The 17802-nt window shown below is 49.4% G+C and overlaps 1 protein-coding gene across 4 annotated transcripts in view; it reads right to left on the reverse strand.

The window, feature by feature from the left end:
* The window catches only part of VWF (von Willebrand factor), a 185576-nt gene that overhangs the window by 100096 nt on the left and 67678 nt on the right, over window positions 1–17802 (reverse strand). For all 4 annotated transcript variants that reach the window (NM_001243086.1, XM_077953080.1, XM_077953081.1 and 1 more), the window contains 4 exon segments: window positions 5973–6213; window positions 10935–11150; window positions 11842–12037; window positions 17520–17620. In NM_001243086.1, coding sequence (NP_001230015.1) covers window positions 5973–6213; window positions 10935–11150; window positions 11842–12037; window positions 17520–17620 — 754 coding nt within the window.

Consider the following 17802-nt stretch of genomic DNA (forward strand, 5'->3'; position numbering starts at 1 on the left):
CATCCACACCCCCAGCTCCAATCACAGACATGACTCATGAATCTACATCAGCAGCTCGGACCGCTCCTTTGAACCCCAGACCCATATAACTCAAATGCCTACGTGGTCTCACTAATGTAGAGAGTCTCAGAAACACTTCAAACTCGGTACATCCAAAACTGAACTCACAATCGCCCCACCAAAGGCAATTCTCCTCCAGGGCTGATTCATTGAATGGTGACGCCATCCATATATCACTGAAATTCATCTCCACTTTATCTCCACTCATGAGATAAGACACTATGACATCTTGCCTGGACTATGCAAAAGTTTCCTAACAGACTGTATGAGTAAATTTTTATAAAATGTGTGTGGTTGCTTTGTATGTATGTATAATTTGTATAAATGATATCATATAGCACGCTGTGTTTTGCTTTTCCCATTGAGCACCTTGTTTGTAAGATTAATCCCTGTAAGACATGGACCACTTCCTCTGTGGCTTCTGTTACACAATACACCTTTTACCCACTCAGTGTCCCAGTGATGGACACAGGTTGTCACCTGCTCCTCACCACCATAAAGCTGTGCTGAACATCTGCAGACATGTGTCCTAATGAACCTGTGTAAGGATTTCTTTAGTCTATCTGCAGAGGCAGAAGTGCGGGGATAGCAGGTATGAATGTGACCTGCATATGATGTGCCAAATACTCTCCTAGATGGCTCAACCAGTCTATGCCCTACAACAGCAGATGAGGCCTCCATGCCCCTCGGCTCTGCCAACACTCAGCATTATCCAGATGTCTAATTTTTCCAATCTAATATGAAGTCATACTCATTGCTTTAATTTGCATTTTTCTGACTGTAATAATTTTATTCAGTTTTTGTTTTGTTTTGTTTGGAGACCGAGTCTCACTCTGTCACCAGGCTGGAGTGCAGTGGCTCGATCTCGACTCACTGCAACCTCTGCCTCCCAGGTTCAAGCGATTCTCCCTGCCTCAGCCTACCAAGTAGCTGGGATTACAGGCATGTGCCACCACACCCAGTTAATTTTTATATTTTTAGTAGAGACAGGGTGTTTCACCATGTTGGCCAGGATGATCTCGATCTCCCGACCTCGTGATCCACCCGCCTCGGCCTCCCAAAGTGCTGGGATTACAGGTGTGAGCCAACGTGCTCTGTTTGTTTTCTTGAGACAGAGTCTTATTCTGTTGCCCAGACTGGAGAGTGCAGTAGCATGATCTCGGCTCACCGCAACCTCCATCTCCTGGGTTCAAGCCATTCTCCTGCCTCAGCCTCCAGAGTAGCTGGGATTACAGGCATGCACCACCATGCCCAGCTAATTTTTGTATGTTTAGTGGAGACAGGGTTTCACCATGTTGACCAGGCTGGTCTCAAACTCCTGACTTCAAGTGATCCATCCCTGCCTTGGCCTCCCAAAGTGCTGGGATTACAGGCGTGAGCCACCTTGCCCAGCCGACTGTAATGATTTTGAACATTTTTAATGCAGTTGCTGTTTAATAAATATTTGTTGAATGAATAAGAGAATCAGCCCTTCCCTTTCTGAGCATATGCAGAACCTGTGCCTTCTGGGTTTTTAACTAATACTTAGTTTTAAAAGAGACAATTCCGCCCGCCCCCGTAAATGTCATGGTCTGTCATTTGGACATGACCCAAAAGCTTAATTTTCTAAAAAGTCTCGAAGATAGGTTTAAAATCAACTCCTGGCCCTGAGCCTGGTCTGCAGAAGAATAAATACTCGGCTGTGATGGCCGCTGGGATGACCAAGCACGCAGTCTGCAGAACCTCCAGGCCACGGTGTTTCACCCTCGTGCCACCTTTTCACGACCAACACTAGCACCTGCTCCAGCAAGGCTCATTCTCCAGTGTGTTGTTTAAAGAATAAAAATAAACAGCTGCACACAGGCCCCAAGGTCCTTCCGACACAACTTCTCCATGAAACCCAATTTTCTAAATGAAGTGGAAAGACAAGTTGCTCAATAGCTTTCAGCACTGGTGCCTAAAAGAGAGACAAGGAGGATGCAGACTTGGAGGTCTCTGATGTCAAACCCTAAAAGGAGCCCAAAGCCAGGGTCGCTCCCCAACCCTGTTCACCCAGGGGCCAATGCATGCCTTCTCCCACCTTCCCTGTTTTAGTGAAATAGCTAGCAACAGTTGCTGCCCTCCCAAGTCATACCAACTTCCTGTAGTCCAGCCTCTTTCCTTACCACTGAAACACAGAGGCCACCACGACCTTCTGATCGCCAAATTCAACCATCTATTCTCACTGTAATATGGAGAGTTCAAGAATCCCTGGGTTCTAGTCACTTGCTGGCTGATTTCAGAAAGTGATAATCTCTCTAAGCCTCAAATTCTTTACGAAAAAAAGCAAGCCCTGCTTGCCCAACAGCATTGTTTTAAGGTCCCAGAGAGAAACTCCTTGAAAACTATAGCCAGAGCACTGGGCTAAGGCCAAGTGATCAATCCCACAGAGGATGTTGTCCTACTCCCTTCTGCCCTTCATTTCCACGATACGGCACTGCTCGCGTTCTGCCCCTTTCACAGGCCTTTGATCTCTGGCCTCTCTCATGCAACCCTCTTTTTCTTCCTCTTGCCCTCTGAACATTTCCCCAAGTTCTGACTCAGTCCTCTCTTCTGCCTTCTGGCCCACTCCCTTTAAGGATCCTCGCTACTCTCACAGGCTGAAACTGTCACCTCCATGCACATCTTTCTCTCCAGCCCCAACCTCTCACTCACCTTCCAGACCCATTTCAAGCCATTGATTCCATTTGTTCACAAAGATGGCAACTCAAAGTCATAAAGGCCAAAACCAAAGTCATCACTTGCCCTCTACCTCCAGAGGGCCCTCTTGCCGTCACTGTCCTCATAGCTCTCACAGCTATTCAAGTTCAGAACACCAGGGCCATCTGCATCAGCCCCTCCTCCTCGCAAACATCCCACTAGTCCATCTGCTTTCCCAGCGTCTCTGGCTTCTACTCTCCATCATTTCCATTGCTATTGCTTGATCCAGGGCCTCACTACCTTCTTATCAGTCAATGTCAACATTTTCCTGTAGATGCTCTCCCTGCTGTCATACCTCACGCAGCTCCCAAAACCCATTCCCTGAAGTTACTCTTGGATCCTATTTGCTCCCTGCTGAGAAACTTCCAGGGGCCCCATTCCTACTGCTCCAAGCTCAGTGCTCACCCCCTCACTTCTGAAGACCCCTGAACCTCACCCCCAACTTCCCTCCAGTCTTAGTCTTCCTTCATACAGCATGCGTTCGCGCCAGAGGACTTACCTTGGGGATTGTGGAATACTCTTTGTGCCAATGTTTAGTCCCTAGACTTCCGCTCCACCTCAAAACAATCCTCCAGGCTGGGCGCGGTGGCTCATGCCTATAATCCCAGCACTTTGGGAGGCCGAGGCGGGCGGATCATTTGAGGTCAAGAGTTCGAGACCAGCCTGGCCAACATGGTGGAACCGTCTCTACTAAAACACAAAAATTAGCTGGGTGTGGTGGCGGGCGCCTGTAATCCCAGCTACTCGGGAGGCTGAGGCAGGAGAATCGCTTGAACCCCAGCGGTGGAGGTTGCAGTGAACCGAGATTGCACCACTGCACTCCAGCCTGGGTGAGAGTGAAACTATCTCCAAAAAAAAGAAAAACAAATCCTCCTCCATCCTTCAAGCCCACCTCTGCTGTTGGAATCCTCCCCAAGCTCAAAACCACTTCCAGCACAGAGTTTTCCCTAATTCCTCCCACATGGAAATTATCCCCCACTTTTCTGAATAAGTGGGACTTTTTATGTCTCCGATATGGCACATCTACCAAATGTTATAGTTGTTTCATCTCAATAAACATGCACTGTGTACCTATTTTGTGCCAGGACGGTGCTGGGGGCTGGGGTTCAGGGTATAAGATGTGGTCTGGACTCTAGGGATGGCCACAGACTAGAAGGGGGACAACACAGTTGACTGACATCCAAGTCCAACAGTGACGTGTTTCAATAGAAGGGTAAACAACCTGCTTTGCGTAAATACGTTGGGAAGGGCTTCGGATTAATCTCACTGAAGTGATGAGGAAAAGCTTCGTATCAAGTGTAATGTGCAGATTCTGTTCCGGTCTTGATTTGAACAAACCAATTATAAGAGACATTTTGAGAAAATCAGAAAGAAGTGAACATGGGTCCAGGTGCGGTGGCTCACGCCTGTAATTCCAGCACTTTGAGAGGTCGAGGTGGGCGGATCACCTGAGATCGGGAGTTCAAGACCAGACTGATCAACTTGGAGAAACCCCATCTCTACTAAAAATACAAAATTAGCAGGGCGTGGCGGTGCATGCCTGTAGTCCCAGCAACTCCAGAGGCTGAGGCAGGAGAATTGCTTGAACCTGGGAGACGGAGGTTGCAGTAAGTCAAGATCACGCCACTGCACTCCTGCCTGGGCAACAAAAGCAAAACTCAGTCTCAAAAAAAAAAAAAAAAAAAAAAAAAAGAAGTGAACATAGATTGAACATTAGATGTTATTAAGGAATTATTGTTCATGTTCAGGTTAATAATGGTATGATTATATTTACTTTTTTAATTATTTGTTGAAATACATACTGAAGTATTTGCAGGTGAAATGATACAATATTTACAGCTTTTTTTTTTTAAAACTATTCCAGCCACACAGGAGAGGAGTCAATAGACAAAATAAGAACAGTAAAGTGCTGCTAATCATTGAAGCTGGGAATGGATACGTTGGGGCTCCTTATACTTTTCTCTCTAATGTCTGTCTGAAATTTTCCATAATCAGGACTTTTTTTTTTGAGACGGAGTCTCACTCTGTTGCCCAGGCTGGAGGTGCAGTGGCAAGATCTCAACTCACTGCAACCTCTGCCTCCCAGGTTCAAACGATTCTCCTGTCTCAGCCTCCCAAATAGCTGGGACTACAGGCGCCCGCCACACCTGGCTAATTTTTTGTATTTTCACCGTGTTAGCCAGGATTGTCTCAATCTCCTGACCTCGTGATCTGCCTACATCGGCCTCCCAAAGTGCTGGGATTACAGGCGTGAGCCACCACGCCCGGCCAATCAGGATGTTTCTAACTGGTCTCCCCTAGTAGACTATCAGGTACTGTGTCTGGTTTTTTGTTTTTTTTTTCTGTGATGAGATTTCCCTCTGTTGCCCAGGCTAGAATACAGTGGCACAATCACAGTTCACCGCAGCCTTGACTTCCTGGGCTCAAGCAATCTTCCCACCTCAGTATTCCAAGTGGCTGGGTCTACAGGTATGTACCACCACGGTCAACTTTTTCTTCTTTGTATGTAGGGAAAGTGCCTCATTATGTTGCCCAAAGTGCTAGGGATTACAGATGTGAGCCACTGCCCCAGCCTGGCTCATCTTTAGATCACCGATTCTTAGCCAGAACTAAGACAGAACAGGTGACAGGTGTTTGTTCAACAAATGTCCTGTTGTAAATTTCTTCTACGCTCATGGCAACCCTGTTGAAAGTCACAGAAGGCCTAGGCAAAGAGCTGCAGGAAGCAAGCATGACTGGAGCTATTTTGGGGAAGCGCATGAAGCAGGTCAGGCTAGCAAATGCCCCATGAAGGCAGCGCTGCAGTGGTCCGTGTTCTTCCTGCTCAAATGCTTCAGCCTGAGAATACTGAAAGCTGGTTGGAAAGGAGCGTGACAGGCAGATCTCCCTTCTCCTGTTCCAGAAAAGGAAAACTGAGACCTAAAGCCCAGAAATGGGGGCCAACACGTGACAGCTGGCAATAAAACTCAAGAATTCCTACTGCCAGCCAGAAATCCTAGTTCCCTGTGTGGTAGGGAAGTCAGAAGACCTAGACCAAATCCCAGCTCTGCTTCCGACTTGCTGTATAATCCTGGACAAGTCGCTTCCTTCCTTGGGTCCCAGTTTACCCATCCATGAAGTGAAGGACTTGAAAGCCCATTTTCTTCTCCAGCTCTGCTGTTTCAGAGGTCCCTGACCCTGCTGCCTGCACTTACCACATGGTGTGATGGTCTGAGAAGATGTCTTCCGGCTGGAAGATCTCACCATCATAGTAACAGGTGCACTGGGCCTTGGGTACGCAGTCCCCCATCTCATCCATGTAGAGCCCTGGGGGGCAGAAGCAGCCTTCCAGGCAGGCCTCACTGCACTCCTCATCCGGGTAAGAGAGCGCGCGGCAGGTCAGGTTGCAGGGGGTCCCGCACTGCAGGTACACCTGGCCTTTCGGGCATTTCAGCTCTAGAAGAGAAGGAGTAAGGCCTCAGGGGGAATCTTGGACAGCAAGGACTATGGTTCTAGGACTTGCCACCCCTTGTAGCTGTGACCCCCAATTATTTAATTAAAAATTTTTATTGACATAATTGTAGACTTGCATGCAGTTATAAAGTAGTAATGCAGAAAGATCCCACGTGCCCTTTACCCAGTTTTCCCCAAGTGATCCCCAATTATATCTGTATGGTCACCAACTTCCTTTCCCACTATGAGCAAATGTGTATTTTTCAGCATGCAAATGTGTATTATAATCATGGGGGCACATATTTTTTCCTCTTCTCAACCACAGGGAATGTGCATTAGTCGTCTCTGAATTCTCAGAGCCTAGGATGTAATGGAAATCCTGGAAGGTTTTGAAGCTGTGAATATTAAAAAGAACTGGGAGTGACAGGCAAGGGCATCCCCGTGATGACAATAATGGGTACCATTTATGGAGCACCTACTGAATGCCTTGCTCTTACATGGGCTCTATGTCTCACGCTGAGTTAGCTCTCATCATCATCCTTCAAGAAACTTAGGCTGAGTGACTTCTCAGGGGTATACCTCACAGGAAGCAGCAGAGGCAGGATGTGAACCCAGCTCTGCAGCCGTAAAGCTCATGCTCATAACCATTATTCTCTAGAAAGAAAACAGTCCCTTTGAGAACATGTTGGTCCCAAAGAGCAGGTGTGGGGAAAAGAAAGATCAGCCTGTTACTGTGTCTATATAGAAAGAAGTAGACATAAGAGACTCCATTTTGTTCTGTATTTGAGATGCTGTTAATCTGTGACCCTACCCCCAACCTTGTCCTTGCAAGAGACATGTGCTGTGGTAACTCAAGGTTTAATGGATTTTGGGCGTGCAGGGTGTGACTTTGTTCCTAGATAAGCTAGGTATTGTCTAAGGTTTCTCCCCATGTGATAGACTGAAACTATGCTGCCAAAAGGTTTATGGAGATGTTTGCATATGCATCTCAAGGCACAGCATTGTCCTTTGAACTTATTCATGTCACAGAGGTTTTTGTTCATATGTCTTACTGCCAATTTCCTCTTTTTTCTTTGATCCTATTGTCCTGCCACTCCCGTCTTTAAGATGGTAAAGATAATTATCAATAAATACTAAGGGAACTCAGAGACCGGGGCCGGCGTGGGTCCTCTGTAAGCTGAGCGCCGGTCCCCTGGGCCCCGCTTTTCTTTCTCTATACTTTGTCTCTGTGTCTTATTTCTTTTCTCAAGTCTCTCGTTCCACCTTACGAGAAACACCCACAGGTGTGGAGGGTACAGGCCACCCCTTCAAGCAGGGACATTCATACCTACCCCAGCAAAGGGGGCCACAACCATCTGCCCGCAGCCCTCACTCTCCCTAGCCTCCCACAGAGAAATACTGCAAGAGACACAAGCCAGGAGGAAGTGTAGCAAAGTGGCAACGCAACTAAGGGAACGGGCTCTGTATCCCAAATACTTGGGTTCACGCCCAGGTCCAACACTAATTGATTATGTGACCTTGGGCAGTATCCTCACTGGACGGAATAACAATATCCACCCAGTCTTTGTGAAGGTTGAATGAGCTAACACATTTAGAAGAATGTCTGGCATGTGGAGAATGTTCACTGCTAATAATGTTCACTGATAATTATCATTCTCATAGCTAAGGAAACAGCCCCAGCTCAGTGGGCCCAAGAAGGAAGGGGTATTCCAGAGAAAGGCCTAGGCCTAAGAAGCCCTGGCATTCTGGTGACAAAATTCCTTAGGGGTAGGGTAGGGAGAACAGGGAAGGTGTGGGGAGCATTCTGCCCTTTCAAAATGCCTTCCCTTTGCAGACCAGCTGCTGCCCAAGAAATGAGAACCTCACCCTGGGCATGCTTCTTCTGAGACCATTAGAATCCTTCCCCTCTCTGTTCGAATCCACTGCTCCAGCGGAAACCCACTGACAGAACCTTGGCTATGAGCCTGAGCAATGGAGTTGGGGGCCTCGGGAGAGACCCTGCAGCCTCCTGCTCCTACAACCATTCTAGGCTTGGTGTTTGAAGGTAGCTGGGAAGGGAGGGGCTCTTTAATCCTATTAGACATTGATTTTTCTCTGCAAGAATGAAAAGGTTGGGTCACTGGATGAATACTGAAGGAGCATAGGTTAAGACGGGATGTGTTAGACAATAAAGTTGGAGACGTTTTTCAACCCCCTGAGCCTACAATGACAAGGGCACATTTTACGCATTAAAGAGCAGCTAGACTTGAGAGCTTTCTTTGTGCTGATAGGCTATCTCTAGTGCTGGCTTAGAGCCTTATTAAACTTCTCCTTTAGCCTTCTTCCCCAAAGAAACAATGCACATCTCAGTTTAGCAGACACTTCTTGTGTATCCACTGCAAGCCAGGGACTATACTAGGCCCAGGGAGGCGGAGACAGCCAGCCCTGCCCTGGTCCTTGCCTTCAGAGAGCCTGTGGTCCTGTCTCCCCAAAGGAAACACAACCAATTTGCAAGAGAAAAAAAAAATGCATGTGCTTCTGAATCTCCTCACACCATCCCACAAAGTAGCTACATGGTAAGTCCGTGCTTCCTCAATGTCCCCAATTGGTGTGACCTCTTCTTATGAATAGATTCACTGGTTTAGGCAGCTCTGTTCATTTCTCTGGAAGAGAAAGGAGTATGGGTAGAGGGGACAGCTGAGCCTGAGCTCTTCTCCAAGTCAAGAAAGGATGGGGGCAAGAACCCAGGAGTCCTGCCCAACTGCCTTGAGTGCAAAGGGACAGCCCAAGGCCATCTGGTCAGCCTAGTCTCTTGTCACGTAAACACAGAGACAGATCCCTCTTGTCCTTAAGAGTCTCCAGGGAAAGCTCCTTCCTACCACCCTTTCTGCCCTATCGTAATGCCTCAGGAGTCAAGGCATTCTTTAACTGAATCTTATCCCCACTACTGAAGCATCAGCCCGTTTCCCCTGTTCTGTTCAGTGGAGGTTAAGAATGGCTGTTCATGAGAGATTAAAGAATATTTTAGTTCACCCTTAAGTGTTCCGGGAGAATGTCCTAAATTAGGAAATCCTACAGATGCTGCCACATACTGATAAAGAGTCATTTCTAACATTGGTGGACAAGCAAAGAATATTCATAAGCAGTACACCTCATTCATTCCTCATTACTTTCCCCGATTTCTAAATAGCAAATGCTAAGGAAGAAACTGAAGAGCAGAGGGGTTACGCGAAGGGTTCAAGGTCACATAACTGGTACCTCACAGGAAAGCGGCCAGTAAGGACCCAGATCCAGTTGTCCCAGCCATTAGCCTGTGGCTCCCTGAGACATCCCAGAGCTGGAGGAATGGGGAGGGCACAATTGCTGCATTATGTGTTTGTCCCTTTTGCACTTACTGTTGTCTCTGCTCCTCTTTCATATGACATTTCTACAACTCAAAACATGAGTTGACTCATTGGACCCAAAATACAAGCACTTCTAGGGTCTCCAAGCCTAACTGCTCCTCAAATATAGATGCTAATTCCTGTCACTGTTTCTCGTAACTCCTCTTCCATCAGGACCATCTACTTTATATTTACCTATATGTGTATATACATATATATACACACATATATGTATATGTATACATACACAAAAATATATATATACACACACACAGAGTCTTTCTCCGTTGGCCAGGTCAGAGTGCAGTGGTGCAATCATAACTCACTGCAGCCTTAAATTGCTAGACTCAAGCGATCCTCCTGTCCCAACCTCCCAAGTAGCTGGGACTACACCTACATTTTAATTTCCAAACACATCTACTTTACCTTAAAAAACAGAATATCCACTATGCTTTATTCTTAGAGAATATCCTCCTCACTTCTATGCCTACTACAATTCTACCACTGGAAACAAGTCTTCCCTGCCAAGAAAGCAGCTTTTTAAAACCGTAGCCAAGTACACGTCCTTCAGAAAGCCTTCCTTGGTTTTCCCTGCCCTGAATCTACTCATCCTTTTACTCAGTGTGATAGTTATCTAGTAGGGCGGCACTTTCCATCTATGACTCTAAGTTTGGAGTTCTACATCATCACTCTTGCCCGACCACACTGGGCATGCAGCAAATGTCCCCAGAGCAACAACAAAAACAAAGTTAGCACAATCCCATCACCCAAGGGACCAGAGAGTGGGAGCAGATACCAACTCTGGTACCAGGAATCCAACAGTGCAGAGTGAGAATCTAAAGCCACAGGGGACAGTGATATAATTCACCTTTACATAGCTTTACACAATGCCAGAGATTTTGTCCGTCGGTGGTTTGCCTGGAGTTATAAGCAAAGGGTTTGTATGTGAATTTCCCATTGCCTTCATCCGACTCAAGAGATGCGGGGACGCAGCGGGATCTGGGACTCACTCGCTCCACAGCCTGACCCTACGTGTGCCGAACGAACACTAGGTGGCAGTAGCCACAGGAGACCCAAACTTTGCAGGGACCCCCAAGTTCTAGGCCTCCAGGTAGGGGGAGTCAACTTGTCCTCCTGGAACAGGCCAGAGTCATCAGCCGGTCCCCACCGCCTGTCCTGCTGGGAGGTGGAAGGGAAAGGTGGGTGAAAATGAACCGTCCCCCTCCCCGACCCACGTTTGCCACAATGCCCAAGGCCCTTTTTCCACAGGAAATAATGCAGAGAAAGGGCTTCGAAAAGCACGCGTTCATGCAAACTATTTGGGGGGCGGCTCGGAGGGCGGCGGGCAGGGAGGGCACGCACCGCAGCGGCCAGGCTCGCGCCACGCGACGCGCACGCCTCTCCCCGCGCAGGCCGCGGCATAGCTGGCCAGGGCGCCGCACAAGCACTCGCGACCATCGGAGCAGGAGCACACGTCGTAGCGGCAGTTCCGCAGGTAGGGCAGCGGGCTGACGGCACGATGGCAGGCCTCGAACGTGGGGGACGTCAGGACCGCGCATGCCTCCTCGGAGAACCTGGCTGTAGGGCGAGAGAAGCGAGCCCGGGTTGTGGCGGGGAGGTGGGGGGTGCCACGCCTTCCCGGCCAACACTCCCCAGGAAATAGCCCAATGCTGCTAATAGAGGGCTGCAAGGTCACGCAGAGAAATCTACAAATGCCACCCCCACCTCCCAGTCCATTTATCTTACAATCATCTAACGCTGAGTTTGTGAGCTGCTGCTGCAGTAGACTGGGCAAGTTGAACGACGGGGACTACGGACTTTTTGTTTTGTTTTGTTTTTTTAAGAGACACAGTCTTTCTCTGTGGCCCAGGGTGGAATGCAGAAATACGATCTTGGCTCACTGAGGCCTTGACTTCCTGGGTTCATGCAACCGTAGCTCCCAAGTAGCTGGGATTACAGGCGCACCCCACCACGCCCGGCAATTTTTTTTTTTTAATAGCAATGGGGGCTTCCGACGTTGCCCAGACAGGTCTCAAACGCCTAACCTCAAGCGATCCTCCCGCCTCCGTAGACTTTTTTTTTTTTTCTTTCCTAGGGGTTGGCCCATGGAGGGCGCCCAATAAAGGGACTTTGAAGAGCAAATACGGTAAAAACAAAGCCCACCCCTTTCCTCGCCCCGCAGTGGGAGCACTACCTCCGGAACGCACTGCACTGATTTGGGGACCTCGGGGCTCTGCGAGCTCCCTGTCTTGCCCCCGGATTCACATACTCATGCGCGGGTTGAGGGCGCAGGGATCGCTGTGCTGCTTCTGCAGGTCCTGGCAGTCCGCGTGCAGCTTCCAGGCGTTCCCGAAGTCCTCCACGCGGGGCTCCGCCAGCCCAGAAGGGGTAAGGAAGTCGTCGCCCTGGTTGCCATTGTAATTCCCACACAGGCCGCAGGTCTTCCCGGCGTAGACGGGGGACAGCTGCGGGAGAGACCAGGCCACTCTGGAGCCGCTGCCGCCAAAGCAGTGGCAGAGTTGTTTCGCTAATGAGACCGTTTTAATAAAAAAAAGTTCCCCGGGTGAAAAATAAACACGAATTTAATAAAAGGCAGCTAAGCCCTAGGCCGCAAAAGGGGGGGAAAAAAGTGAACTGCGGTGTAAATTTACCAGCTCCATCCCTGTTCCCAAATCATCACAGGCCCTGGTACTGCCACAAGGGGTTTTAGAATTTATCAGATCATCTAAGGATGGAGAAGGGAGGCCCAGAGAGAGAAAGTGACTTGCCTAAGGTCAGGGAGGTAGTGGCGGAGCTAGGGTAAGTAGGCAGGTTGAGCCCAGCCCAAAGCGCTCTGCCCTCCGTGCCATCCACACCAGTGGACCTGACCCACCCACCCCCCGCAAGAGTCACGTGCAAACTCAAGGCCCCTCTATATAGGAAGACTTCGCATTGGTCACTCGGTGTCGGCCCAGCAGGCTGCCAGGTGTGGTCCAAGCCCTCCAGGAGCTCACAGTTAACGACAAGAAACACCTCCTCCCAACCTGCTGCCTGTCACTCAGGCCCAGGGCATCGCTGAAGAGAAAGGGTCAAGAGCAAAAGGACTCTGGGGGTGATGATGGGTAGAAGTAGGGGTCTGCAAGGGCTCTGAGGCAGCCTGCCAGGGTGACAGCAGCAAAGCAGCGGCAGAGTTCAAACTCCAGGCCATCAGTATGTGGTTTATTGTCCATTCTCAGAACTGAACAAAGTTCTGAGCCCAAAGTGCACATTCAGGGACAACCAGGAGAGTGGAACCTGCCCTTCCCCCACACAGCTGGGAGCATCTGGCTGGCTTCTAGGGAGAGGACCCCGATTTGAAAGTGGAGTGGCGGCTGGGACCCAGGAGTCCTGACTCCCTCTCCGCATGTCATTACCAAGGTGGGACGACCTCCCTGTGTTCTGAGTCCCTCAGGGACTAGGCTCAGCTTAGAGCCCCTTTTCAGCTTCCAGCTCCAACCTAACAAGATGCAGGGTTAATAATCCAGTAGTAGGTCCCAGGCCTGTAGAAATCGAACCCAAGTAAACAGCGTTAAGGGGACAGAGTAATGTTTCCTTGTTTGCTTGACAAATACCAAATGTTGTCATGTTAGGCCTTCTCCCACCTCCTTATTTAAAATGTAAATCTCCCCCAACCCTGGCACATCCTGCCCCCCCCCCTTTTTTTTTTTTTTTTTTTTTTGAGACGGAGTCTCACACTCTTGCCCAGGCTGGAGTGCAGTGGCGCGATCTCGGCTCACTGCAAGCTCCGCCTCCCGGGTTCCCGCCATTCTCCTGCCTCAGCCTCCTGAGTAGCTGGGACTACAGGCGCCCGCCACCGCGCCCGGCTAATTTTTTGTATTTTTAGTAGAGACGGGGTTTCACTGTGGTCTCGATCTCCTGACCTTGTGATCCGCCCGCCTCGGCCTCCCAAAGTGCTGGGATTACAGGCTTGAGCCACCGCGCCCGGCCTATCCTGCCTCTTTCTCTGATTTCCCCAGCATCTGTCACTTTTCGATCTATAATATGATTTACATGTTTGCTTTGTTTATTGTCTCTCTCCATTAGAACTTAAGCTAAATGAGGTAAGGATTTTTGTCTGTTTTGTCTCACTGCTGTAATCTCAGCATCTAGAATGGTGCCTGTCTTAGCCCTTCCAGGCCGCTATAACAGAACACCACAGACTGGGTGGCTTATAGACAACTGATACTGACTGCCCACAATTCTGGAATCTGGGAAGTCCAAGAGGAAGGCATCAGCAGATTTAGTGTCTGGTGAGGACCCTGCTTTCTGGTTCATAGATGGCACCTTCTAGCTGTGTCCTCACATGGTGGAAGGGGCTAGCTAGCTCTCTAAGGTCTTTTAAAAGGGCATAAATCTCATTCTTCATCACCTCCCAAAGGCCCCACACCTCCTAACACCATCACGTTGGGGGTTAGGATTTCAATATATAAATTTGGAGAGGACACATTCAGCCCACAGCAGTGCCAGCAGATACTCAATAAGTGTTTGTTGAATGAATGAATCATTGAACAAATCAATGAATAAGTAAGTGAATAACTAGGTTCTCCTCCTGATAGGCTGGGATGCAATGCCCAGAGTCAGGGTACCCTGGGCAAGGCATCATAACTGGTGGTGCACCTCCACTCCCTTCCCACCTCTCAGCATCTTTTCTCTCTTTCTCAGATTTTGACGCTCCCCAAAGGCGTTTTCATTCACCCCCACCAGGCCAGTCATAACTCCAATGCCCCACTCTAAAATCACATCTTCTCCCATCTCCTTGGCTTGTCTCGGAGGTCAGCTCGGCCAGGGTTAGGAGAGTGGGTGCGACACTTAGAGACACTTGCTATTTGAAATAAACCTCTGCTCAGTGACAGTTCTGACTAAATGAAGCCTGTGAAAGGGTCTTTTCCACACCACTGTGCCTAAGGCAGATCTGGGCCCTGCAAGGCAACTAGCAGGCCAGGGAAACAGCACACAGACGGCGTGATTTCTGCTGACTGGAGCCTTGCTGCCTGGACCACCAGCCCCACAGGGACAAAGCGTGCACACCACACCCAGGGGAAGGAGACCAGAGGGCCCCTAGTAGCACCTCCTCTTGCACCACCTGTGCCCCAGCTGGCCTCTCTCCAGCTCTCGCCTCCACACTGCAGTCCCCAAAAGCCCTGGGGTCAGCAGTCTGAGGCTCCCCACCTCCTGCCCCATCTCAAACACCCCCTTTCCTGCTTCATAAATAAAACCCACAAGACAGTCCCTTTCCATGAGCCCCAGGAACCTGTGTAAAGAAAAAGAAAGGAAAAAAATACACAGAAAGATGGTTATATAGGCCATGGGGTCATCTGACCTTGTCCTGAATCTTGGCAAAGGAAACCTCTTGTTAGCTAGAGCTGACACAAACCCACCCCCAAAGATAACCCTATGTCACCTCCCACAGAAAGAAGTTGGCCTCTCTTCTCCTCAGGGGAGAGACAAAGACCAAAGAAACCTGCAGGAAGGGCAACTGCCCAGGATGAGAAGTTACAGCCCTGCTGATCGAGGGAAGAAAGTACATGGGTGGAGAGCACCCTCTCTGTGAGGTGGGAGGATGCTGAGAAAATGGACTGGTCGGCCAGGCACAGTGGCTCACACTTGTAATCCCAGCACTTTGGGAGGCTGAGGAGGGTGGATCATTTGAGGTCAGGAGTTCACGACCAGCCTGGCCAACATGGTGAAACCCCACCTCTACTAAAAATACAAAAATTACCTAGGTGTGGTGGTGAGCGCCTGTAATCTCAGCTACTCGGGAGGCTGAGGCAGGAGAATTGCTTGAGCCTGGGAGGCAGAGGTTGTGGTGAGCCAAGATCCTGCCACTGCCCTCCAGCCTGGGCAACAGAGTAAGACCCTCTCTCAAAAAACAAACAAACAAAAAAAAAAAGTGGACTGGCTAACATGAAGCACCCCCTTGAAGACCGGGGTGCAGAAGGCAAGATTGGTCAGGACCCAGGGGACCCCAGTTCTCATCCTCAACCTGTAAATAAACGACCGTGAGGCCCAAGGCAAGTTACTGCTGCTTCAGAAACAATGGCTCTGTATTTCCTACTGGAAATGGGAGGTTGACAAGAGGATCTTCCAGACCTTCCTGCTTTATGGTCTGTGGTTGCAGATTTATTTTCATGAAAGAAAAAAAAAAAAAAAAGTAGTTTGAAATTCCCTCAGGAGCTCTAAGACAGAGAAAGAATATGGCCACACAAGAATGGAGGATGCCAGGATCACCTGGGCGATACCCCCCACCCTGCCCCGCCACCCAGGATTATAGCAAGGACCCTGCGGAGCACAGGATCCCAGGAGGCAGGATGAGCCTCTCCAGGGCATAATCTAGCACAGTCGTTCTCAAAGTGTGGTCTTGAGACCCACAGGGGTCCCTGAGACCTTTTCAAGGGGTCTGTGAGACCAAAACTACTTTCATAATACTATGAAGACATTACTTGCCTTTTCCCTCCTCATTCTCTTATACAAGTATACAGTGGAATTTTCCAGAGGCCACGTGACATGCAATATTGCAAAAGATTAAATGCAGAAGTAGATATGAGAACCCAGCTGTCTCCTATTAAGCCAGTCATTAAAGAAATTTGCAGAAATGTACAACAGTGGTATTATTCTTGTTGCTTATTTTTGTTCTGGCAAACAGTTATTTTTCCCCAAAACAGTGATTTTTTTTTTTTTTTTTTTTTTGAGACGGAGTCTCGCTCTGTCACCCAGGCTGGAGTGCAGTGGCCAGATCTCAGCTCACTGCAAGCTCCGCCTCCCGGGTTCACGCCATTCTCCTGCCTCAGCCTCCCGAGTAGCTGGGACTATAGGCGCCCGCCACCTCGCCCGGCTAGTTTTTTTTTTTGTATTTTTTAGTAGAGACGGGGTTTCACCATGTTAGCCAGGATGGTCTCGATCTCCTGACCTCGTGATCCGCCCGTCTCGGCCTCCCAAAGTGCTGGGATTACAGGCGTGAGCCACCGCGCCCGGCCAACAGTGATGTTTATAACGTGTAGTGGGTTATTATAATTTTTGAATGAGTTAATAAATACGTATTTTAAATGTCTCTAATTTAATTTCTAATCTGGTAAATATCAATAAACAAAATCCTCCTACAAGATCTTGGGGTCCTCAATAATTTTTAAGAGTGTAAAGGCATTCAAGACCAAAAAGTACCACTTTTTATTCTGATGGGAAAGGCATGAGGCACAGAACTAATTCTCGCTCTGCCACGACAGGGTGCTGGGGGGTCAGAGTGGGAAGTCTAATCAGAGGAGTCTATCCTAGCCCTGGAAGTTCTGGAGCACTGGACCCTCCCCTCAACTTCCTGTGCCCTGGTTGCCTCATTTATAAAATGGCAGTAATAGTATTTGCACTGCCCACCTGCCAGGGTCATTTCCAGAGAAACAGTGCAGACAAAGGCCCAGTGAAAAGTATGGACTGCTATCCAGAGTGATTCTAGGAGCACCGAGAACAAGAAGAAGTGGCCCACACATGCAGAGTCCCAGGGGAAGAATCTGGTGGCTTCCTGAGCAACCTTTCCCGGGCAGACGGGCTGGCTTTCTCTTAGCTGAGAGTGCCAATCTGGCTCTTCCCTTACTGCCCACAGTGGGCACCCGGGGAGACACGCCTGCTCCCGGGCCTTGTTTCAGCCGGGAGATTGGACAGCAAACCTGCCCCTCCCCAGCCCCACAAGAGCTCACCCTAGTCTAGAGGGCCCTTGGGATAGCAGAGCCCAGCAGGGAGAATCCCTGGGGCCAAGAAGGGGCATCCAGCAAACACACACAAGCCTCATAAACAAGAGAGGCCTGTTCCTCGCTCTGGGGGTGTAGGCCATGAGGAGAAAGGAATTCTTCTCCCACCACACAAAGCCATTCTGCCCAGAGCACAAGGGGTACTTTGTAAGGGTCTGGCTGCAGGGAGCCAGTGCCCCGTGAGAGGACCCACCTTCACCAGCAGTCTCCCGCGGCCGTCCCAGTCCATCTGCAGGTCCTCCCCGTAGCTGAGGCGCACGGAGGCCATCACTGAATGCTGGATGCGGAGGTCACCTGGAACCCAGCAGGACAGGATTCAGGCAGAGGTGGGGAGAGGACAGGATGGTGGCAGGCAGATGTATTTGGGGGGAAATGGGGTGTCTCAAAAGGACGGTAGCAATGAACAGCAATGACTCGGGTGGCTGGGGTGGCCATGAGGTTTAAGGGGGTGTCAGGAGGAAGGGTGATCACGGTGG

The sequence above is a fragment of the Macaca mulatta genome, chromosome 11 (assembly GCF_049350105.2).
Source record: "Macaca mulatta isolate MMU2019108-1 chromosome 11, T2T-MMU8v2.0, whole genome shotgun sequence".
NCBI classification, from domain to species: domain Eukaryota; kingdom Metazoa; phylum Chordata; class Mammalia; order Primates; family Cercopithecidae; genus Macaca; species Macaca mulatta.